The sequence below is a fragment of the Rhipicephalus microplus genome, chromosome X (assembly GCF_043290135.1).
Source record: "Rhipicephalus microplus isolate Deutch F79 chromosome X, USDA_Rmic, whole genome shotgun sequence".
Lineage (NCBI taxonomy): Eukaryota > Metazoa > Arthropoda > Arachnida > Ixodida > Ixodidae > Rhipicephalus > Rhipicephalus microplus.
This window is the reverse complement of record NC_134710.1, coordinates 344,683,814-344,709,392: the sequence shown is the minus strand read 5'-3', so window position 1 is coordinate 344,709,392 and position 25,579 is coordinate 344,683,814. Positions and strand designations below refer to the sequence as shown.

The 25,579-nt window shown below is 45.5% G+C and overlaps 1 protein-coding gene across 1 annotated transcript; it reads right to left on the bottom strand.

Annotated features, from left to right (window-relative positions):
* Window positions 1-11,628: 11,628 nt before the first annotated feature.
* On the bottom strand, window positions 11,629-21,822 carry LOC142777271 (uncharacterized). Its single transcript, XM_075881589.1, has 4 exons — window positions 21,750-21,822; window positions 18,975-19,163; window positions 13,690-14,616; window positions 11,629-11,880 (listed from the first exon to the last, which is right to left on the bottom strand). Exons 3-4 carry the CDS (start codon window positions 14,354-14,356, stop codon window positions 11,840-11,842), a joined length of 708 nt encoding a protein of 235 aa, XP_075737704.1. The 5' UTR covers window positions 14,357-14,616; window positions 18,975-19,163; window positions 21,750-21,822; the 3' UTR covers window positions 11,629-11,839.
* Between the last annotated feature and the right edge of the window lie 3,757 nt (window positions 21,823-25,579).

The window sequence follows — 25,579 nt, the reverse complement described above, 5'->3', positions numbered from 1 at the left end:
ATCTTAATACATAAGAAAGGAGATGACAAGGACTTGAAGAATTACAGACCGATCAGCTTGCTCTCTGTAGTATACAAGCTATTTACAAAGGTAATTGCTAACAGAGTAAAGAAAACATTAGAATTCAATCAACCAAAGGAACAAGCAGGATTTCGAACAGGCTACTCAACAATTGACCACATTCATACTATCAATCAGGTAATAGAGAAACGCTCAGAGTATAACCAACCACTATACATAGCCTTCATAGATTACGAGAAGGCGTTTTATTCAGTAGAAATATCAGCCGTCATGCAAGCACTGCGGAATCAGGGCGTAGATGAAGTGTATATAAACATTCTGGAAGAAATCTACAGGGGATCAACTGCTACCATAGTGCTTCATAGAGAAAGCAACAGAATACCAATCAAGAAGGGTGTAAGGCAGGGGGACACAATTTCCCCAATGCTGTTTACCGCGTGCTTACAGGAGGTTTTCAGAAGCCTAGAATGGGAACAGTTAGGGATAAGAGTCAATGGAGAATACCTTAGTAACCTGCGCTTCGCCGATGACATTGCATTGCTGAGTAACTCGGGGGATGAATTGCAACTCATGATTACGGAGTTAGACAAGGAGAGCAGAAAAGTGGGTCTTAAAATTAATCTGCAGAAAACAAAAGTAATGTACAACAACCTCGGCAAAGAGCAGCGCTTCGAGATAGGTAATAGTGCACTTGAAGTTGTAAAAGACTATGTCTACTTAGGGCAGGTAATAACCGCAGAGCCGAACCACGAGATTGAAGTAACTAGAAGAATAAGAATGGGGTGGAGCACATTCGGCAAGCACTCTCAAATTATGACAGGTAGATTGCCACTATCCCTTAAGAGGAAGGTATATAACAGCTGTATCTTGCCGGTACTTAGCTACGGAGCAGAAACCTGGAGACTTACAAAGAGGGTTCAGCTTAAATTGAGGACGACGCAGCGAGCAATGGAAAGAAAAATGGTAGGTGTAACCTTAAGAGACAAGAAGAGAGCAGAATGGATTAGGGAACAAACGGGGGTTAAGGATATCATAGCTGAAATCAAGAAGAAGAAATGGACATGGGCAGGGCATGTAGCGCGTAGACAGGATAACCGCTGGTCATTAAGGGTAACTGACTGGATTCCCAGAGAAGGGAAGCAGGTTAGGGGGAGACAGAAGGTTAGGTGGGCAGATGAGATTAAGAAGTTTTCGGGTATAAATTGGAAGCAGCAAGCACAGGACCGGGTTAACTGGCGGAACATGGGAGAGGCCTTTGTCCTGCAGTGGACGTAGTCAGGCTGATGATGATGATGATGATGATGATGATGATGATGATGATGATGAAATTACGGGCGATACGTCGACTTTTTGCGGCCTCAAAACGCTGGCACTCCTTGATGATGGCATCGACCGTGTTGCAGTCCTTGCATATGAGAAGGTTGAACGCATCATCTGCAATGCCTTTCAATATGTGAGCTACTTTTTCGGTTTCTTCCATACCGTTGTCCGCTTTTCCGCAAAGGGCAAGCACGTCCTGTATGTAAGTCACGTAGGACTCTGATGACGTTTGCGCACGAGATGCCAACTCCTTCTTGACCGCTGCCTTTCTACCCACAGACTTGCCGAAAAGGGCGCGCATCTTTTCTTTGCACGCATCCCAGCTTCCAATTTCATCTTCGTGGTTCTCGACCCACACTTTTGCTGTTTCTTTCAAGTAGAAAAGGATATTGGCTAACATAAGAGTTTTATCCCAACGGTAATTCTTACTTGTACGTTCGTACAACGGCAGCCATTCTTCGATGTCGACATCATCCGTGCCACAGAACGTGCCAGGATCTTTTAGCTGCGGAAGGACAACAGTTTTTGTAGTCGCCTCGGCGGCAGCCGGTTCCTGGTTTGCCATGGTGGAAAAATCCAAGCATCAGCCACTGCGGAGCTCCGTTATGTCGTGTTGTACCGCGCACCTCCACCAAATGTCACGGGGGTGAGAGAATGAATGATATAAATATATTTACAAAATATACAGGGAGAGTCAGAGGCAGCTGCAGCCAAGATGGAAGAACACCAGCAACAACAACACTAGCACGGTCGCTTTCATCGTCTTCGTCATCTATGATGCTCTTTCGTTGCTGATGTCGTGTAACAATATTTTGGAATCATATAGAAAAAGGGTCCCAGACACTGAAAACTTGATTTTCAAAACATCAGTTTTTTCTCGCCATTTTTGGCGATTCCATAGCCGCGTCCCCCCTTAAAGACGACAGCAACGACTGCATCTCCGCTGCTACCACTGAGAACGGGACTCTTGCCGCCCCTATCCTTGCTGCCGGACTGCTGTTCGTGCTGAAGACGTCTGCGCCACTGCTTACTTGACCTTTTTCTTCTCTATCCAGTTTTCTCCCATCCCCCTTCCCCACAGGCACTGCTCCGTGCTCCCAACCGGGTTGCAGAAATTATGTCTTCTTTCTCTTCTAACGACTACCACCACCACCACCCTCTGCACCGAGAAAGGAGGCCTTTCTGCGGCAGCTTTTTTTTCCCTCTCTCTACCCACGCGGCCTTGAAACGTGTCGCTGATCAGCATTTGAGAGAAAGCAAACAATCCGCCACAGTATTTCCTTTATTTTTCTTTGCATGCAGCTTTGAGAAGTGCCGCCGCGGGATTGGGTATGGTGCTGAGAACATTTTCATAGCGCGGTATGTTCGAATCAACCATCGCAAGTGCTTGCGCGTTCAAATTACAGGGCGTGTTCGCCCATTGGAATACACGTAGCTTTGACGGGACCTCAGCGTGAGTTTGCATTAACCGGAAGTTTGAATAAAGTGTGTTCGAATTATTGAGGTTAGATTGTATTTTCTGTCGCACGTACGCGTGGCCACGTAGCGGTATACATCGGGCCGCGAGGCGGTTTCTCTCTTTGCATGCTTATAGGTGTGCGCCTATGTGAGCATACATTGCCACAAACTGTTATAATCGATATAACGAAATAATTGTGGCTGCCCTTCAACTTCGTTATAACGAGGTTTGAGTGTATATTCAAATGTCCATTGTACTACCAGAACCCGTAGTAAACGAAGTTGAATCAATAGAACAAATAGGAAGGTCTGCGTAACACGGCCAATTCGCATGCAGTAATCTGAATGCCTCGACAGAAAACACGTTCGATATCAGCGTCATTTACTCAGGACAGAGAGGATAGCAAACTCGCGGCGTTCAACGGCGCTCGCCGAGTCACCGGTGTAGGCCTAACTCACGTACGAGCCCGTCGGTTGTCGACAGCGTCGCTGAAAGCAGCAGTGTTTTGGAGCTTCAACAGTTACAGGACGGCAAGTAAAAAAAGCACAAGTGAAGCTACGAGAGATAGCAAGCTTCGCAACGATGGAACGGAAGCGCAGTCTTACCGCTATACGCGCCGATGCCGCGGGTTCCCCCGTCTGGCGTGAACTGCGAGACGGGTCGCCAGAGTGGAGTTAGCCGCGCGTCGGCAAACAGCAGAGAATCAATGCGTTTACGGTGAACGTGCTCACCGCCCGGGCAGTGAAGGCTACTGGCAACAGGTAGAGTGCTTGCAACGACGCGTCCGCAACGTGAACATATTGCGCCGCGGCCTCCACTCGAAAATGTGGCAATCTTGCGTGGAAAAGAAATTAACACCTCGCTGCTCTTGATGATTAATTGATTTGTGGAGTTTAACGTCCCAAAACCACCATATTGTCACGTTACTCACGACAAACTTGATACAATGGGTTCGTTCAGTCGACTAGCCAAGCAGCGGCTCAGAGAGATCGTCTTTGTCCTCTTTCACTCTTCGATCTCACCCAAGCATACCATGTGGCAACAGTCCCCCCCCCCCCCCCCCCTTTGAAAGCATCGACTCGATGCCCGTAAATAAAAAAATTGAAGGTATACACACGCAGATATAGAGAACCAAAAGAGGGAGAGTGCCAGTACTCGCAGCGCAAATGAGGAAGTTTCGTCAACGCTTGCGCCAAGCGCAAAAAGAAAAGGCATGAAAACACAGGAGAACACAAACAGCAGCAGCAACGCAAAGTCGCGGCATGTCGTAGCACGTGAAACCAGAAGGGCTACTGTGTGAAGTAGGGCTTCAGCCGAACGACATGCCACGGTTTCGGGCCGAAGCTGTCGACGAAAAGACGCTGCGCCGTCCGGAAATACCTCGTAGGTAACATCTGTGACTCGTCTAAGAACCTTGTACGGTCCAAAATAACGGCTCATGAGTTTTTCGGATAAGCCTGGTCGCAGGACAAGGATCCACACCCACACTCGGTCCCCAGGGTGGTAGGTGACATCTCGATGATGGAGAGAGAGAGAATAAACTTTATTGGGTTCCAGCATGCGGGATTGGTTGTAACGTCGTGCGTCTGCATCTTGTTGGTGACTGGTGTCTATGCGAGCTAGCTGACGAGCTTCGGCGTATTGAGTGTATTGCTTAGCATCTTGAGCAAGTTCATTGCTTTGGTCGCACGGAAGCATAGCATCGAGCATGGTTCGCACGTTGCGTCCGTAAACAAGTCGGAAAGGCGGAAATCGCGTTGTTTCTTGCGTTGCCGTATTGTAAACAAACGTGATGTATGGAAGAATCTCGTCCCAGGTTTTGTGTTGTACGTCCACGTACATTGACAGCATGTTCGCTATGGTCTTTTTAAGCCTCTCTGTCAGTCCATTGGATTGCGGGTGATAAGCCGTTGTTTTTCGATGACTTGTGCAGCTCAATTTAAAAATGTCCTCCATCATTCGTGCTGTAAACGACGTCCCTCTGTCCGTAATCACGCATAACGGGGCACCATGCCGTAGGACGATTTGGTGCACGAAGAACTGTGCGACTTCAGAGGCCGTGCCACGGGGTAACGCTTTTGTTTCAGCATAACGCGTGAGATAATCTGTCGAAACTATAATCCACTTGTTCCCAGAGGACGACAAAGGGAAGGGCCCGAGAAGGTCCATTCCCACGAGGTCAAACGGTGTCCGTGGTGGTGCGATCGGCTGGAGCAGGCCCGCGGGTCTCACAGGCGGAGTCTTGCGGCGCTGGCACTCACGGCGGCCTCTCACATATCGATATACACTAGTTGATAGTCGCGGCCAGTAGTACTGTTGGCGTACTCTGGCGAGAGTTCGCGAATAGCCCAAATGTCCTGACGTGGGCTCGTTGTGGCACGCAAGGAGGATCTCATCACGCATGTCGGTAGGAACAACGAGTAGGAAGGCTTTGTCGCTACCACGGGCGTTTTTCTTGTAAAGAATGCCTCTTAGACAAAAAGATGACAGTTCGCGAGCAATGTGTTGAGGGACCTGAGAGTTGCGGCCTTCCAGGGAATCAATGACTGGGCGTAATTCGTCGTCTGCCCGCTGCTTTGATATAAATTCGGAGTCGCTAACTGCTCCGAGAAAGGCATCTTCATCTTCGGAGCCCCTTACAGCGTTCCCCACAGGTGCTCGAGAAAGCGCGTCGGCGTCTTCGTGTTTGCACCCTGACCGATACAAAATCGTAATATCGAACTCCTGCAAACGCAAACTTCACCGAGCGAGACGGCCGGATGGATCTCTGAGATTTGCCAGCCAGCAGAGCGAGTGGTGGTCAGTCACAACTTTGAAGGGACGACCGTAGAGGTAAGGCCGAAACTTGGTCGTCGCCCACACGACTGCGAGGCATTCTTTTTCCGATGTAGAATAGTTGGTCTCGGCTCAAAAAAGAGTACGACTGGCGTAAGCTATTACATGTTCAACACCACCGTGTCGTTGTACAAGGACAGCGCCAAGTCCGACGTTGCTGGCATCCGTATGAATTTCTGTAGCAGCGTCCTCATCAAAATGGGCAAGAACAGGGGCTGTTTGCATTCTCTGTCGTAACTCTGTGAACGCTGTATCTTGTTCTGCGCCCCAAGTAAAGAGCACGTCATCTCGAGTGAGTCGCGTAAGAGGTTCAGCTATCTTCGAGAAGTTGGGCGATAAATCGGCGATAATACGCGCACAAGCCGAGGAAACTGCGTACTACTCTTTTATCTGATGGAACAGGGAAGGCGGCGACAGCAGCAGTTTTGTCTGGATTAGGTCGCACTCCATCCGCACTAATGACATGTCCCAGAAATTTTAGCTCTTCATAGCCGAAGTGGCATTTGTGGGGTTTCGGCGTGAGTTCAGCTGTGCGAATGGCTTCCAGAAACTTTCTCAGACGCTTCAGATGTTCTTCGAAGCTCTCGGAAAAGATGACCACATTATCGAGGTAGACAAGGCAGCTTTGCCACTTCAAGCCAGCGAGAACTGTGTCCATCATCCTCTGAAAAGTGGCTGGTGCGGAACAGAGGCCGAAGGGAAGAACTCTGAATTCGTAAAGTCCGTCTGGAGTCACAAACGCGGTTTTTTCTCGGTCTCGTTCATCCACTTCAATTTGCCAATAGCCACTCTTTAGATCGATGGACGAAAAATACTTCGCGCGTCGTAACCTGTCGAGGGAGTCGTCGACCCGTGGAAGCGGGTAGACGTCCTTTTTTGTGACGCTATTAAGCTTCCTGTAGTCAATACAGAATCGCAGCGTTCCGTCTTTTTTCTTTACTAGAACGACTGGCGAGGACCAAGAGCTGCTGGATGGTTGAATAATTCCGTCATCGAGCATCTCTATTACTTGTGTCTGAATAGCCTCGCGTTCTTTGGCAGAAACGCGATAAGGCTGCTGCCGGATGGGGCGGACGTCATCGTCGGTAATAATTCGATGCTTCGTGAGGTGTGTTTGACGGACTTTAGAAGAAGAGGTGAAGCAAGATCGAAACTCCCTTAAAAGGTCCAGAAGTGCAGCCTTTCTCTCGTCTGACAGCGTCGAATTAATGTCGATGCGGTCTAGAAATTCCTCATTCTCATGCGTTTCCTCGGACGCGAAGCACTCCGTGACGTCGGCAACAGGGTCTCCATAAGCTAGGGTGGTTTCGCGAAAAAGATGCCGGTGCTCGTAATTGAAGTTCGTAACTAGTATCGTTGACTGTCCGTCACGGACGCGCACAACACTTCGGGCGGCGCATACACCTTGGAGCAGCAGAAGTGATAGGTTGCTTTCAGCCACCACGTCGTCGTCTTAAAAGTCTTCACAAGTGACTTCGATGGGAACAGTTGCTCGAGGTGGCAGCGTCACACTCTCGACAGCAACACGCAGCGCAGGTCTACGGCAGTTATCAGCATCTCTATCTGTTGCGCCTTGAGTCGAGAAGGTCACGATGCGCTCATGGAGATTTATGATGGCACCGTATTCCCGAAGGAAGTCCATGCCGATAATCAGCTGACGCGAACAGTCACGAAGAACGAGGCAGCTGAGCACAGACGTTGACGCACAAATTTTCACTCTTGCGGTACAGCGACCCAGCGGTGTTACAACGTGTCCTCCAGCTGTTCGAATTCGCGTTCCATTCCATGGCGTGATCACTTTCCTGAGATCTTTCGCTAGCCTCCCGCTGATGATCGAATAGTCCGCACCAGTGTCTACCAATGCACTGACCTAAAGACCGTCAACCAGCACAGGTATGTCGAGTGACACGTGGTCACTAGGTTCAGATGTGGATGTCGGCGTTTCTTCGGTACTGCGATTATTCTCTGACGAAATGCCTTCGGCGTTGCGTGGAAGCGTCGATGGGAGTTCTTCCGCACTTTGAGTCCCAGCGACCTTGCCCCCGAAGGCCGCTGCCTTCAGTTTTCTGTTTTCCCGACGAGGGCTCAGGGAGCGTTCCCCGTCACCCCGAAACGTGGCCCAGTGGCTGCGGGTCTCCTCAGAGATGGTGACCGCGATTGCCGTCGTGTAAAGGGTGCACGCTGTTGTGCGAGATACTCTTCGATATCCCTTGGCCTTTGACCAATTCGGGGACGAGGGGAATTGACGGAAAATCCGCGCAGTCCAAGTTGCCGGTATGGGCATTCGCGGTAAATGTGACCAGCCTCACCGCAATGATAGCAGAGGGGTCGTCTGTCTGGCGTACGCCAGAGATCAGACTTGCGCGTCGGTGCACGGCGACAATCGATGTCCAAATAAGCGTGCGCTGACTGAATCGCGACTGACGGCATCATTGTCTGGATCGGGACGTATGGCATTCTCTGGATCGGGACGTGCGGCACTGTCTGGATCGGGACGTGCGGCACCGTCTGGATTGGGACGTGCGGCACTGGCTGGGTCGGGACTCCTTGACCAGAAAGGGAAGTGGCAGATCGCAAGGCTTCCGCGTACGTACGACGGCGACTGTCTGTAGACACAGGAGCCGTTTCCGGATCAACTGACGTGGGCGGAAAACGATGGGCGTGCAGCACCTGCTGGACCTCATCACGGATGACACTGGTGATAGAACCAACATCGATTTGCCTTATCCCGTACATCTTTTCCATTTCTTCCCGGACGACAGATCGGATGATCTCGCGAATCCATTCGGGGCTCTTGCTTCCAGGGGTGGCAAAATTTTCGGGAGTTGAGGCAGCATTCACTTGACGGTCAAACAGAGCAGACCGTTGGTGCAATACTCGCTCCCTTGTTGCCGCTTCAGTAAGGAACTCAGCAACACTTTTGGGGGGACTACGCACCAAACCAGCAAAAAGTTGTTCCTTCACACCACGCATGAGGTGGCGCAACTTTTTTTCTTCTGCCATAGCAGTATCCGCTCGCTTGAAAAGCCGTGTCATGTCCTCGGCGTACATCGAGATGGTCTCGATGGGCATCTGGATGCGTGATTGTAGTGCACGCTCCGCCTGTTCGCGGCGGTCGGGACTCCTGTAGGTCTCCAGGAGGCGACGCTGGAACTCCCGCCAAGATAACAGAACATCATCCCCGTTCAAAAACCGCGTCTTGTCACCTTCTTTTAGGCAAGTGTACACGTTCCGAAGCTTCGCGGCATCGTCCCAGTAATTGATCGCTGCGACACGTTCGAACTCACTCAGCCAGTCGTCAACATCTTCATGCTGCTCTCCGTGAAAGGGGCTAGGCATGAGCGGGTTCTGGACGGTGCAGTAGATCGGCGTGGAAGGTGTCGGAGCTTGGACGGGATCTTGTGTCGAAGTCATAGTCGCTGCGTCAGTGGTTCGTGTCTCAGGCGGCAGGCCTCGTTGGCGGCGGCTTACTCTATGAACAGGAGTGTCCACGGGTGCAGGGCTTGTGTTCTGGCTGATGGACGGGGTCTTGGGCATCGGGTGGATCGTGAAACGTTGTACCCAGCACCTCCACCAGTCTTGTCACGTTACTCACGACAAACTTGATACATTGGGCTCGTTTAGTCGACTAGCCAAGCAGCAACTCAGAGAGATCGTCTTTGTCCTCTTGCACTCTTCGATCTCGGCCAAGCATACCATGTGGCAATATGATTATGAGAGACGCCGTAGTGGAGGGCTGCGGAAATTTTGACCATCTGGGGTTCTTTAACGTGCACCCAAATCTGAGTACACGGGCCACCTCGCTGCTCTTGGAGCCTTGAAATTGATGAGCGAGTGCACGAGTTTGGTCTGCGACATCACAATTCAATCTGGATGAGCCGGAAATTATAATAGGACGGATCGCGGATTACGCGCGTACATTCGTCGCACATAGGCGTCACCGAACTGGTAAGCGGCTTAGTCGGCAGACGAGCCTAAGGCAACCGCATCAGCTCGCAAGTGTTCCTCTGCGGAAAACATGCAGCAGGCATTGAAAAAAAAAAACGCCATTTCGGTGATGCAAAACAGGACTACATGCCTGGTGCCTACTGAGAAAGCTGAATTTGCAAATCATTGTAAATAAACAGCTTTTCTATGCTACTGTCTGCCCAAAATGGACTTGTGTTTTTGCATGATTTCTTAGGATTCAAATTTCGCTGCAATTGCAAACTTGTCTAAACGATATCTCTGCCTCCAGAGCAGCTAGGACTGACATTTTTGTTGTGACATGTAGCTGTATCTTTAGTTTACACAATGGTAGGTGTGAATTTTTGATTAGGATGTACGAAAAATTTAATTTTTGCCGGAAATTGGAGCAAAAGAGGCCGTGTATACAACACTGAAATGCAAGGTGCGACAAACCTTGCAAAAATTATCAAACAAAAAAAGCACTCCTGCCGTTGTGTAGCTTATGTTCATTAGTATACAGGCATGTGCCAATAGTAGCTCTGCAATACGAATTTCCAGTCTCGTTATACCGGCGAACAATAGACAATTTTAGGATATTTTGAAAACTAATTGGTTTAGAGGAATTGTAATTGGATTTTCAAAGTCACCATCAAAAACTTGACCACACTGTGAATTTTCTTTATCAACGCATGAAAATAGCTGACATTTCATCTCAAGTACAGTGCCCCACCTTAACTAACCCGCACAACATTAAAAAAAATAATGAAATAGAGCCTCTATGGCATTTTTTCTTAGCGCTCAAAAGAAGTCGAAAAAACTGAGTAGTACAAGGATTTCACTTGTAGCAGGACCTCGTCATTACCCTTAAAATACTTAACATTTTAGGATCTATTATATTTAGAGCAAATGAGCCGTGGTAACTACCTTTTAAGCTTAATAAATTGATTTGAAAGTGATTTGAGTTCATAATTGAATTGATTGAGAGTAATTTGAGTTAATACTTGAATTGATTTGACACTTTTTCATGTCGCCACAGAATGCATTCACTAAAGAAGCTTATTTATTGCCTCATGAATTCACCACCGCAAATATTTTTGGAATCCGTCCTGTATGCGCGGAGTTTCGAAGATTTCTTGCAAGCTGCTAGAGCATTCTCTCTTCTCATCCCGACGAAAGCACTGGAAGCTAACCAGGGAGGAATAGCATGGGGAAATGAGTCACGCTTGCTTGTGGAGTTATTTGCAGAGAAGCAATTTTTAGCTGACTGAGAATTTATTGTGAATTCCACGCTGTGTGCTGCACTATAATATTTGACTTGTGTGTCCTCAGTAGCCTCGACTACCAATCGGCAGCATTTTCTGGCAATGCTCAAATAGTGTTGCAGGGCCCCTTTAAAATTGCAGGCTTCGCAGCAAAGCGAATAATATTTGACTTGTGTGTCCTCAGTAGCCTCGACTACCAATCGGCAGCATTTTCTGGCAATGCTCAAAAAGTGTGGCAGGGCCGCTTTCAAATTGAAAGCTTCGCAGCAAAGCGAATTTCTCGTGGATAGCTGCTTTCACTGTTTAACACCCCTACACTGCAGTGAAAACACCTTTACAGGTAGTACATTCGAATTAATGTGTTTTCATTCGTTCCTAGCAAATACTTCGAAATTCTCAATAATTTAAATTCAAACCAAAGTGAGTTAGAATACTCTAATATTTATTTGAACATTCAAATATTCCCAGAAACATACGAACGAATACAATATTACAAATCGAATGGTATACAAATTTTTAAATCCAATCAATACAATATTACGAATCGAATACAAATTTACAAGTTGAATCAATACAATACATCAAATCAATACAATATTACAAATCGAATCGAATACAAATTTACAAATTGAATCAATACAATATTACATCAAATTAATACAATATTACAATTCGAATTGAATATACAAAACGAATCAATACACTATTATATCAAATCAATACAATATTACAAATCGAATACTACAAATGCAATAATTCACGAAAGTCCTTGAGACGGCCAATGGTGGCCACCAGAATGTGGCAGCCTAAAGACAGCATGGCCAGCTGGTGCTGCACCGAAGTCCCTCCGTACACGAGCACCGTCTTGAGGATTGAGTCATAGGCATACTCGTGTGCATCCTGGGCGATCTAGATGGCCAACTCGTGCCTCAGCGACAGGATGACCGTCATCGGAGTCTGTACAGGTTGGTAGGCCGGGTTCTCGAAGCAGCAGTCACTCAGTAGCGAGTGCAGAAGGGGAAGCATGAACGCCGCCTGCACACGCAGACCACCAAAAACTCATTTATTTAGACTCCTTTATTCACTGGTAGGCTCAGTCGAAATAAATATAGACGCCCTGTTTACAGATTCTTCGTAATTGGATCAGTGGTGTAATGCACTAGATGAAGCAGGTACAGGGCAGCAGCAAGGGCCCCGCCGTTGCATCTGCTGCCACGAATACCAGTTGCATGAACATTCAAGGCGCTTAAAACAAAGTACAGTAGACTCCATGTAAACAAAACCTTAAGGGACCAGGAAAATGGATTTCATTGAAGAGGTCAGACTGGTCTTTGGGACCAAAAAGTGACAAAAAAATTCATTTTTTAAAATTGACATATTTGGTTTATGTAAGTATTTTTTTATCTCTCTGCAAATTTCCACACACTAGGTAGTAATAATTTTTTTGTAATGTCATTCCAACTGTCCAGATTCTTGGTGCTGGTAACACGCAGAACCTGCAAAAAAACAGGGAACAGACTTCCAGGCTTCTTGACAATTTGCCGCCACCTGTGTTAGCAGATCTGCTACGAATTTATGAGCACCTTTGTGAGGATTGCAAGACATGCCCACCATGATTGTTGCCCTTTGAAGAAGCTATGTGTATTCAGTTTTTTCTATTTTTCTCAAAAAAGTAAATTTACGACAGTTAAATTTTGAGGCCTCATTATCTCAGCAGCTAAGGCAGGTACAACAATAATTCTTTTTACAATGTGTAGAATTCAAGTATGGGAGCAGAATTGAGAGCACAAGTCTTTTTTCATTTATCAAAACTTTAGGACAATTCCAACTGCTTTCAAAAAGGATAGTTCATTTTGCTGTAAAATAACCAAGAAAGCTTTAAAAACAAAACACTCTTGCGTACTTTCAATCTATAGTCATCAGTCATTGTTGGCATATCTGAAATATCACTTTTAATTAAGCACTTTTTTTTCTATGGTGGCCTTAAACATTATGGGGTGAACTTAAGTTACCTTAGGAACAAGATGAGTTACTGGAAAACTAATTAAACATATGGAATCAGCAGAAAAGACTGCACAATCTTGAGCAGTTTCATCAATATGACTTAAAAAATGAACAAAAATGTTTACGGCCAGTTTTCTTTACTGAGAGATAAGCAGGGCTACAATATTCAAGTACAAAACAAATCATATTAGTGGCAGTTGTTCCATATAAGCAGCCATTTTGTTTAAAGAGTTAATTAATGGGAGTCTACTGTAAATGAAAAATATTCTAACATAACCAAAATAGAATATGGAGCAATTTCTGGAGCAACAATAACTTGCTTTGGGAGCATGAAAATGCAAATGGGCATGTTAGAGGGGACAAAAATTTCTTTGATCACAAAAGCCCACAATTGGAGCAATATAAAAAAAGGCTTATATTTAGAAAAAAAGACATGTACAAACAATTCAACATCCCCTTATCGTTCAGAGTGAATCCGACCACTGCTACTTCAGTGAAAGAATTATTTTGAATCACCCCACTAAAAAACGATAATGTCCACACCAGCATTTGCCGTGCTGGTCAAATCCTTTGACAGACTGAGTATTCAAATGAGGATCCGCCAAGCTGCTGATCATAGGGGTACTAAAAAAAAAATAGGCGCATAATTTTGTTGTTCTTGGGACTGCACAAATGTTAGTGCTTCAAATGATTGTTAGTGTACTGCTGCAAAGATGGCTTGAGCGCGTTCTGCACGGTAATCTGTGGGGCTCAGATGATTTCAGAAGATTCACGAGAGCTTGCAACAATACGAAGCAAGGCTAAGTGCACCTGAGAAAGCAAACAACAGCTAGATCTCACCGTCTTTCCAGATCCCGTCGGTGCACAGGCCATAGTCCCTGAGGGTCGAGGTAATCTTGAAGGCATGCTTTTGTACAGGCTCGGCTTGACGTTCTTGGCGCACCGCAAGTTCTGCAGCAGGAGCGTTGCATAGGCCCATTCCCTCAAAGCTAGTGAACGGCATCCGAAACTTTGGGTCGCTCACTTCCACGGGAACGGCATCATACTTGTCGACCTCAAAGCTAGTGAACGGCATCCGAAACTGTGGGTCGCTCACGTCCACGGGAACGGCATCATACTTGTCGACCTCAAAGCTAGTGAACGGCATCCGAAACTGTGGGTCGCTCACTTCCACGGGAACGGCATCATACTTGTCGACCTCAAAGCTAGTGAACGGCATCCGAAACTGTGGGTCGCTCACTTCCACGGGAACGGCATCATACTTGTCGACCTCAAAGCTAGTGAACGGCATCCGAAACTGTGGGTCGCTCACTTCCACGGGAACGGCATCATACTTGTCGACCCCAAAGCTAGTGAACGGCATCCGAAACTGTGGGTCGCTCACTTCCACGGGAACGGCATCATACTTGTCGACCTCAAAGCTAGTGAACGGCATCCGAAACTGTGGGTCGCTCACTTCCACGGGAACGGCATCATACTTGTCGACCTCAAAGCTAGTGAACGGCATCCGAAACTGTGGGTCGCTCACTTCCACGGGAATGGCATCATACTTGTCGAAGTTTCACGGGAATGGCATCATACTTGTCAAAGTTTCAAGCGATTGGCATCATACTTGTCAAAGTTTCAAGGGATTGGCCTCATACTTGTCAAACTTGCACGGGATTGGCATCATACTTGTCAAAGTTGATGCCAGTAAAGATTGTAGAAAAGAGGGTGTCCTCATCGGTGGGGAGAGAGGGTGGCAATAGGGTGCCTCCATTGGCTTGCCTGCGCACAATGAGTGATATCCAAGAGTGGTAGCATCTTTGGAGCAATAAGAAGAAAGGCATTTGAGCAAATTTGGATTATCAAAAGGAGAGTTTCATTACAACAGACTTATGTCAGTGTTTATTGTATTGAGGTTTGAAAGCATCCATAAAAATTTGAGTGTCAAAGCTTACGAAGCAATAACAAAGAAAAAGGCAAAAGCAACGTCCAGAATAGCTACACTTATAAAATTCTGTGCAGATGCCCCCTGCAGCAATTTCAGTGCCAATCTTTTTTACACTGTTATGAAAGCGCACATCCCCTACCAGTTCCAGACCCTTTCGCTGCACCCCAATTATACATCCACGACCAATGGCCTCCTTGAATCGCACGTAATTTTGCTGAGCCACTCAAATTTTTTAGTGCCTGCAGTGAAACTGCGCATATCAATCGCACCCCAAGCTTGGCTCAAGACAGCCATGACTATTCTCAGGATCATATCAGCAAAAGCATGGCCTTGGAAATATGTATACCAAATTGGCACCAATGACAACATAATTAGCTAAAGTAAGATCTTTGAGCTCTGTGCTTGTTGCTTAGTGCTTTCGCATTGGTAGATCACTGGAGGTGTATCCGTGCCAGATTTTCCGTGGTTCAATCACACTGCCACCGCGAAATTGTGATTGGGAGCCGTTCTTGTGATGAGTCCTGGCATGATGGAACGCGGGAAGACGTTTCAAGGCGTTTTTTTTTTTTTTTTTCAGCACAAATTTTTTCAGCCCCATTGCTGTGCCGCCCTTAGTAAGCACCCCCTCCCTCCTGCTTTGAGGAAATCATTTGATGGAATTTAGAGCCCAAGCCTTTTAATTTAATTACTCATCAAAAATTCTCATCAAACTACTCATCAAAATCGCGTTCCATTTTCCTAGATGCCGTCGGAATGTTACCGTTTTCATCAGCTAGGCTTTGTCTTGTGGCACTAAAGTCAGAACCTTATTATTAGCTAGCAAGTTATTAAAGGGAGATGCTACTCAGAAAATGATTTTCATTAATAGGAGTCTGAATTTAACACAAATTGACATGGTAAGAGTTTTTTTTCCTTTATTCAAATATGTCATTTATTTTCATGTAGCTTGTTTGTATTTATTTCTGCAGCTCAGATACTGCAAAATTATGGCTATTGTTATGCAATAATTCTGAGCTATAAAACTGAGATAAAACATGCAGATTGAAACTGTAGAGTGCAGAAAACTATACAAGTTTCATGTGTAAAAAGGTAAAATACAATAATAAAATAGAAAAATCTACCATGCCTCTAGTTGCGAAGTGCTTTCAATGTTATGTAATGTTTTGAAAAACATAACTAAGCAGCATTGGAAATAAATAGTGAACACTGCAAGAACTAAACTAGAGGTGGCTACATACAGGGGACGGTACCGCCATCTAGTGAACACTGCAAGAACTAAACTAGAGGTGGCTACATACATGCTACAGGGGACGCACAGCCCACGCCCTAAGGAGCTTCGCCCCTAAAATAGATACTTGCACTCTACGGGCCTTTATTTCTGACAATTTTAAGTATACTAACAAGTGTGGCATAAGCAGCACAGATCACACAAAACTGCAAAAGGAGAAAAATGCATTTCAAAGTTTGAAACATTTTTTTTACAATAGAGTTGTCAGAAAGGCATAATTAGTTATAATTATAATAGTTATAAAGTTATATTAGTTGGTCATTAGAACTGTCTTGCAGCATAGGTTGTGCCTTCACGGTCCTTGCGAGCACCCTCTTCAAGCCGTGCCCTTTTTCACTCCACGACGATAGTGGGCCCTTACATTTTTTTTACAATAGAGTTGTCAGAAAGGCATAATTAGTAATAATAGTTATAAAGTTATATTAGTTGGTTATTAGAACTGTCTTGCAGCATAGGTTGTGCCTTCACGGTCCTTGCGAGCACCCTCTTCAAGCCGTGCCCTTTTTCACTCCACGACGATAGTGGGCCCTTGCTTCTGCTGTCAAATGCCCGGACATGCTCTTGATGCACTTTGCATACTCTTGACATGTTTCGATGGAGCAAAATCTCGACAGTTTGCTCATGCCCGATGCCAAGGCGGTAATGGCATGCAGCCATTACCGCCTTCTCATTTATGACGAAACTACCTCGGAAGCTCGCCTTGTCGTACCGCTGGCTCGCTTGGCTGCTGCCTTCGCTGTAACACGCGGCGACATATAAGAGCACGAAAGTACAGTCGCTAAGCATTCGTCGTTTTCACAATGAAGTTTGAGGAGCGACGAAGGCCGCTTGCACTCTTCTGCCGGCTTCCGAACTGCAAGTTGTTTATTACCACAAACCTGGCACGCCGCACATGCCACAAGTGCCGTCAGCAAGAGTGTGTCGCACAACACTGTCGTCGCACAAACCTCACCGCACAGTATTTTGTCTTCATCAAAGAAGCAGATCTTTTTTTCCAAGGCACTCGCGAAAGAAAGCGCAGCGCCGATCCCTTCATCGCAGCCACTGTCGCTCGCGCACTTGTCGATGCCGCCGCTAGGCCTAGACACGTAGGCTGGTTCACTTTCACCGCTGTCGTTCGACGCAATTTGCACCGCTTTCCTTTGAACTTGTGCCTCGTTCAAAACTTCTGTGGTCTCTCGTTGAATGCTTTCGGACTTTTCATCGCGGAAACATGCAGAAACACGCAAATAAGCAGACGGACCAAGTGCCTATAGCAGTCACCGCACGGCCGACACTTACTCGGTAGATAATGGCGATGCGGCTGACAGTGCTGCGCAATTCAAACTGCTCAAACCACATAAAGGCTTTTTTTATTTTTTAGTATTTTCTTATTAACTTACGAAGCTGGCGGTTGTCGGAGCTGCAAGAAGAAGGCCGAACGCAACTTTCCCAGTCGGTCGCTACACCGGGCAGCGCTGCAATATTAGCAGCACGAATTCAAAGATAGCCAAAATTAGCGAAAATTCGCAAAATTTAGAGCCACCACGACATCTTTATACACGTTATTTTGCATTTTTTCTGTTTGACGTTCGTTCTGAAAGTTTCACAGATGATAGAAGGGTTGAGGATTACAATCTTCCACTCGCATCTCCCCTTAATAGCATGTTTGCATGGCACAAAGGCACCTATTTTGCGCTGCATGTCGTTAAGAGATCTTCAAGACCCTCTTGTTCCTCAATTCCAGGGTTTTTTCATCACTCCAACAAGGGCTTCCCGAAAAACCCAATACTTGGAAGAACCAGCCTACAGCCAAGTGTCTTGAAGTTTCCAAGTACGGTAAAATCTCTGTAGAATGAACCCCAAATTAAGGAACTTTTCATAATAACAAACTTTTAAAAAATCCTGCACCGGCTGCTAATAGTTTCAATGTAAAATTATTTCACTACGTACTTCAGAATACCAAACTTTTCAGAATAACGAATGCTAATTCAGTTTGGCGTTATACTAACAACGCTTCGGTACTACGAAATCATGTTCTGAAATCCGTTGTCACTACCGGAGCGGTACGTAAGCAGACGACACAGCTAACAGGCACCTCACTTCTCGGAAGACACGAGAAGATGCGGAGAGAAAAAAAAACAACGAAAGGACGACTTTTATTTCTTTTTGTTGAAACGCTGACGCTGCAGGTTTACAAGCACAGAGGCGAGGGCAACACAGCAGGGCAAGATCAGCCAGGCCACGGGAGGGCAAGGTCAGCGAGGCAGAGTGAGAGTTGCGGAGCTGGAAGCATAAGCGCTGAAAATCTGAGACAGCGAGAGAGCAGAAAACGAAACGAGAGAATATTTCTTTTTCAGCTCTTCCTTTTCTTCGGAATGAAGAGGCGATGTGAGCCGCAAGGCTTCGGGTTTTTTTTTATCTTTGTCACTTCTACATGCGCTCCAGGAGGCCTTGATTGTCAGTCGTGTTGATCTTCTTTAGCTGATTACTTATCGCATCCACAAAGCAAGTCTGTTCGCGCTGAAGTGCTACTACAAATGAGTTCATCTCTACTTGCGACGAACAAGCGGAAACAGTTTTCGCTAAAGGAGAAAGTGCTTACTCTTCAGCAACTAGAAAGCAAAAAACAGGCTGTTGTGGCCAGGGAACTTTGAGTGCAAGCGTCAAAAAAACAAAAGTTTGATTATTAAACGTGCATTTTTTGGAGTTTTTTCTGCAGTTGTTTTTTCTGGCAAAAACGAGTTAAAGGACCCACCTTTGTAAAGGTAAGTCATTTTGGTCAGTGGAAAATAAGGATTTATAGTTAATTTTTCAGCTTTCATATAACGACTTTAAAATGAACAAAATACCACGGCCCATAGAAGTTCGTTATACCGATGTTTTACTGTACCACACTACTAACGCACAGAATGTCTCGCTCACCATCGAGGCCCATGCGAGGCACAGGCTCATTTGTACAGTCCTTGGCCATGTGGCCTTCCTGCTGGCACTTGAAGCAACCATTGGGCCTCTCAGCCCCGTCAGCGGAGGAGTTTTCCCCTCGTCCCCAACAAGCGTCCACGTTCAGGCAGTCCCGGCTCATGTTGCCGTCTTCCCCACAGTGAAAGCAGCCTGAGAAACGGAAAACGTGTCATGCTCTTACTGCAAGTCAACAACACCTACATCATGCAAGGCACAGCGTTTACCAAGAGATTGTTTGCGGAATGTGTGCAGCCGATTTACGAGGAAGTTGCTGATATCTTTACAAGCAAAAATTTTAATATACAGCGATAAAAACATTGGATGCAATCTTCTAAAAAGTGAATGACGAGTAATTAATACACGTTTTGCATTAAGGACAGATAGGGGTTATAAAAACTTTCTATTAATAGTGTAAACTGAAACAGTTGCTATTGAGCATTTATAAATGAAATTTTAATCACAAATTGCAGACAAATTTTAAAAACTGATCTGTCAGTGTGTGAGCTATTTATCAGGATACATAATAAAACAAATAATAGAAATTAGATGAGTGGTTGCAGAGATATCACCAAACAAAACGTCCTCACTGGCCAAAAAAGTCATTCTGAGAAAACGGACTAAAGTTTCGAATACATAATTTGGTCTAAAATGACCCCACAAAGAATCTAGAAATGTTCTTTAGGACTTTTCCTTTCCCGATTTTCCTGCTTGTGTTGCAGCTGTTCTTGAGCCTTTTCCACACAGAAAGTCTTTCTCCGCTGCACGTTGATTGCCGGCATAGCGCCGTCAGTTGCCGTCATAGCGCTGAGTTGTGGTTGCACAGCAACACGTTTCCTATCCCCCGTGGCTAACTCCTCGCACCTCCAAAAACCTGTTGGCAAATGCACAGTCAACAATGCGGTCGCACAGTTCGGGGCCGTAATCAGCGCAGTTAGCGAGCGCAACACACCAGGTGCACTTGAGCACGAAACACAAACACCAGCCTCACTTGTGACGACCGAGCGTTGTGCCGATTCTCGATGTCAAGAAGCATCAATGCAGTCATCTTGAGGAGACGAAGAAAAAGCTGCTCAGCATCAATGCGACAGTCACCCATGCGTTGGCGCATGAAGCAGCCTCACCACACATAGGAGCTTCATCGGACGTTTCTTGAACAGAACAAGTGCCGACTCCCAAATTTTGCCCTGCCCATCGTTAGCGACAGAAGAACAATCAGGGTCCTGTGAGCACAGGACGCATGAACGAGAACCAAGGGGAATGCTGGCAATTAAGAAAACAACGCATGCCAAAAGAGCACCGGCGCTTGCAAGGCCGGCGAACCGGGGGAACAGATGAGTCATCGATGGCAGCAGCTAATAGGAGCTGCATGATCGCCCACTCCCACGAAAGGCCCGCGCTTCCTCCAATCGCGGCTTCACAGCAGTGCCGCGGGAGACTTCAAAACTTCGAGAGCCCCCCCCCCCCAAACATGAGCGATTCCAGCGTGGCGACGCTGCCGCCGTGGGTGGCGAAGGAAAAAAAAAAAGAGCGAGAATTCACAAGTGAAACAAGATCAAGATGGTGGCGCTGGGGCGCGTGGTCATATTCTCAACTGGCGACCAATGACGATGCAGTTCCGCCACTGCAAGCGTGTACACTGCGGGCACTCCCAGCACACTGGAGGAATTTTAATGCTTCTACAAACTGCATAGAGCGCCTCTACACACAAGACCTCCGCGCTGTCTTCAGCATCGCTATCGGCATCGCGCGCAACAACCAAGACAAATAGAGAACTGGCGAAAAAAGAAAATGCAGAGGAGGAAATGATCGAAAAGATAGCACGAAAGGTATAGAGCAGTGCAGAAGATGCAGGCTGATGCGAACGTCCCTGTTGCTACGCAGCAGCCGACGGAGGACACGCTTTCTTTAGCAAGGTACAATACATTACTCTAGCCAATCTGAGCTACATTGCTTCACGGGAAAATGCCAATAGCATCTCAACCATTTTGCAAGCCTGAAAACAAGAGAGAAAATTCACGCTCAAAACGTTAAGATGATGCAGGTCAACCGCGTGGTCCGCGAATAACGCACGCACCAAATTTGGATTAGTTACGTCATTTTTCACACGTATTAGAAGAAAATAGCTTTTTCACTTCGCAGTTGAATAAGGTGCTGATAATTAGAGAATAGGTAGTTTTGCTAAACTATAAGGTGCTGTTCAACTGTTTTAAAGAGTACAGAATACAAGTACGAAATCAATATCTAAAATAATGTTCAAGCAACTTTGAGTTTGATGTAGCTAGTATTTACTAGAGTATCAATGGCACAAATAAAAAAAAGGAGCTCCTTACACCCTGGCAAGGTCATTCAGAAACAATAAAACTGTACAGAAATCTAGGGAGCAATTTAAAGAGCTTTTTGAGAAAACAGGCCCAGAAAGTTCATCGCCTGCACACACGATTGCGTCAATAGCGAGCACTGCTTCATCCACAGCAGTTGTAGCAAACTTTGACCAGAGGTCAGACCATTGCATGACTGCTGTCCCTCAACAGTTTCAGTACCCTGGTTGGTAGCCAAACACGAGCAGAGTTGGGTGAAAAGATGCTTTTCAGCCAGATGCTAGAGGCCCATAAAAGCCTATATCAGATTAGAGTCGACATCTTAATGCGACTCGATAAATCACGGAAATTTTGCTTTCCAGGAGAATTTCCTACCAACGTGGGAGACTTGGCAAGTATACCAGATGAGCACACTCACCCTTCTTGGGTCTGTCGTCGCTGGAAGCTGTTGGGCAATCCCGACTGAATCTGAAGCAAATTTCAAGCACCCTGAAAGACGCACCACAGAACCAACGCTTTCTGTAGGTTACTATTGCAGCCCGTCGCCTCCAAGGTAAGGTTAGTTACGTGCCAATTGGGAGGCACACTGTAGTGCAGGGCTCCAGAAATTTCAGCTGCATAAATATTTTTACTACCATGCAGTAATATCCCAAACTTCCAAAAAGCCTCCATATGATTATGAGAGATGCTGTAGTAGAGGGATCCTGAAATTTCGACCACTTGTGGGTTCTTTCAAGTGTGCACAAATCTGAGCACACGTATCTCAAGCATTTTTGATTCCATCAAAAATGCAACCCCCGCAACTAGATTTCAATCTTGCAACCTGCAGGTCAGCAGCAGAGTGCCTTAGCCACTAGACCACAGTGGCGGGTCTACGAAAGTATACATGCAAAGCTAGCCTTCCATTGCATGTTCAGTTACGAGCCAGCTGCATCAATTGCGTGGTGTCCTACAAATGCCAGGCAAAATAGACCTTGAAAAGAACAGTCACCTTTTCCTCCACCTCCACCCGAGGAATCCGAGTTTGGGCAGTCTCTGCTCATGTGGCCCTCCTCCTGACCACACTTGAAGCCACCTGCACATCGAGACAAAACCAGCAGCCACTGAGACAAGCTGCGCAACTAAGATTCCCTAGTTACCAGAAATGGCAAGAAAGTAGAATCTCTGCAATAATTATCTCGAGGACAAGCAAATTCTTTCGGATCCATATTGTAACCCTGCAAAAACACAAAAGGCGAGAAAAGGAATGACAAGTGCAGTATACTATATTCAGATATTCAAAATTTCACATTGCCAAAGAAACTTGTAAAATCAATTTTAAAGCTTGGATAAGATTTGGTTGGGTTGGATTTGTCAAAGTACAGGTAAGGCACCAATTTCTCTATCAAGGTGATTTTCCTGGCAACTGCACAAGTTTAAGAGAATGGTCGAAGCCCAGGACTTTGGGGCATTAAAGGGTGTGTGAGAGCAACGCAAGTTTAACTTGCAACATATTGAATGCCGATCAAGGGGGGACATGACAATGAAAATCATCTTTGTTATTTATCAAGCCAAAGAGATGAAATTCGGCATGCAGATTCATTTGTTGTACTGATATAAACAATCAGGTTTGAGCTATCTGATATAACTTAAGTTACAAAACTTGATAAACTCAGTGTCATTTTAAAATTATTTGCTAATTAGACACAAGTTCGTCAAAATATTTGCACAAGGGTATTCACAAGAGTATATTTTGTGCCGTAATGCTATTGGTTTATTATTATTTAGGCACGCGAAATTCTATTTGAAATGTCCTGCACAAATTGTTTTATTAACAACTTTTACAAAAAGCCAGTGTGATACTTAATCAGAGTGGCTGTTCGCCCACATTAACAACCAAATCAGCCAGCCGCGAGATTTGTATGATAAGAATGGCATAGAATAAGGCAAAAGTCACCGCTCCATTATACCCTGCCTCCATCTCGGCGTTGTCAGATACACTTTGACGACGGACGGCTGCTGGTCTTTGGTACGTTTACGAATGAGGCTGTGGGCATTATATTAGCGGTTTTCACCATGGCCTCGCCATACATGACTGAATCGCGTTGTGACGCTGCTGGGAAAAAATAGGAAGCAGCGGACACTTTTTTATTTTAAGAACAAATGTTTCTTTGTTTAGCTAGCTCAGATCAGCTATATTTTTTTCGATTTCACTACAACGAAATTCTCGCTTTAACAATATATTTTCCGCGCACTGTGAGTTTCGTTGTAGCGGGTTTGACTAAACAGAATTTTCGCCTCCGTTGGAAATGCAGTCGCCACAGCCGGGATTCGATACTGTGACCTGTAGGTCAGAGGCAAAATGACTAAGCCCCTAGACCACTACGACGGGGCATATACATAATAATGATTTTTGTTCTAACAATACATGCGATAAAGAAGTAAGAAACTGCTGCCCCCACTTTTTCGTATGTTTCTCTATGGCAAATTAGGCAGCTTAGAGATTTGCCCACATTATCGGTTACAACAATAACAGGGCATCTACCAATTTGCTTTTTCAAAAGTCCTTCACTTTTCCCGCTTTTCCATGGTGATTTAAAGCAAATTCCATGACTCTTACGTCCGCTTGAAAAACACTGCACTAGAAACAGACCCTTGATTGCTAAAAAAAATCGGGGGCTCCTATAAAATGGGTAAATGTAATAAAAATGTGCTGTAAATATGAAAACAAAATATGTATATCTGGCCGAAATGAAACCTTTGAGTGAGAGAGTAAGCAAGTTGGCTGTTTCATGTTTGGAAGAAACCAAAAGCCAACACACGAGTTGATATGAGATGCTATCCGTCTAAAAAGAAGTCACCAGAGCCGGGTCGGTTCCACCACTGTAATATATTATACTTTACTATAACGGTTACAGTCCTGGCCGCTTAGGATATGGATTGAATTAGATTGACCCGTATTTACTGACAACTATTTGGTATGTGGATTGAATTGCATTTGATGCGACATAGATCGCTGTATTTACTATTGATTTGCACACCCATCTAAGTTCCACACCTCTACTAACCCTTAGTTCGACGAAATCCTCAATGGCCTGCAATTAAAGCTAAGGGTTACATTTATTCCTTAGATTTATCACAGATGCTGGTGGGCTACTTTCGTTTGTGTAGTCTTCCATGAATATAAGGCTAAAAAGTAATCATAGCTTTAATAATATCTCAAGAAAAACTGAGAAACTCAGATTGAGTTACCCAACTCTACCCTTGAAATGCGACTTACTAACAATAAGTCTATTAAGTCTATAGCTGAGAACGTTTGCCATTGCATTGCCAATAATAATGACGATAGTAATAATATTGAAAGGTACGACATAGCCCAGCAAGCCTCTGCTAATGGCAGTCCTAGCTTTTTGTAATTAACATTACAAAAATTTTGTAATTAACAGCAACACAACGATGAGCACACTTGCACTACAAGCAAGAAATCTACGAAAAAAGTTTTAGGAAGTAAAATGAAAAACTAAGATCGCAGCCCCCTGACACACAGTTCAAGAAGCGTTACAAGATGAACAGAATTAAAATCTGCACAGTGGTTGCCGAGATATCTGCTCCACGAGCCGAGCTTAATGCTAAAAAAAAAAAAACAGTATTGAGAAAACTGTGTTAAAAGTTTCAACTTCTCTTTACGTCTTTCAAACACCTAAAAATTGTGCCAACGGTACTTTCAAGTGTCCACGGCACCTTTTGCCCAATTTGGGCAAAAGGTGCCGTGGACACTTGAATCGGTTGTAATAGTCCTTCTGGTTTTAACGGTGGCGATTTTCGTCGTTGGCAATTGAGGCACGTGCGCACGTAATATTTCACAATAGCTGGAAGTCTTGACCTGTAGTATTTCTGTTGGATTCTGGCCAATGTGCATGTGTATCCGAGATGAACGGACGTTGGCTTATCGTGGCAAGCAGTAAGTATTTCCTCACGTATTGACGTCAAAACGACAAGTATGTGAGTGCTTCCTCTGGGAGAAAAGTTCTTATAGAGAACACCACTACGTAGGCAGAATGATGGCAGGCTTCTTGCAAATCTTCTAGGGATGGTTGTTGTCCGGATATTCCTAATTCTATAAGGGGAAGATTCGCTATTTTTCTTCTGCTTGCAGGAAATCGTAGTGGTGTCAACGACTCCTACAAACGCCATGTTGTCATCTTCTGTGTCATTGTCATGCTTTATCGGTGACCTTGATAAGCAATCGGCGTCGGCGTGCTGCCGCCC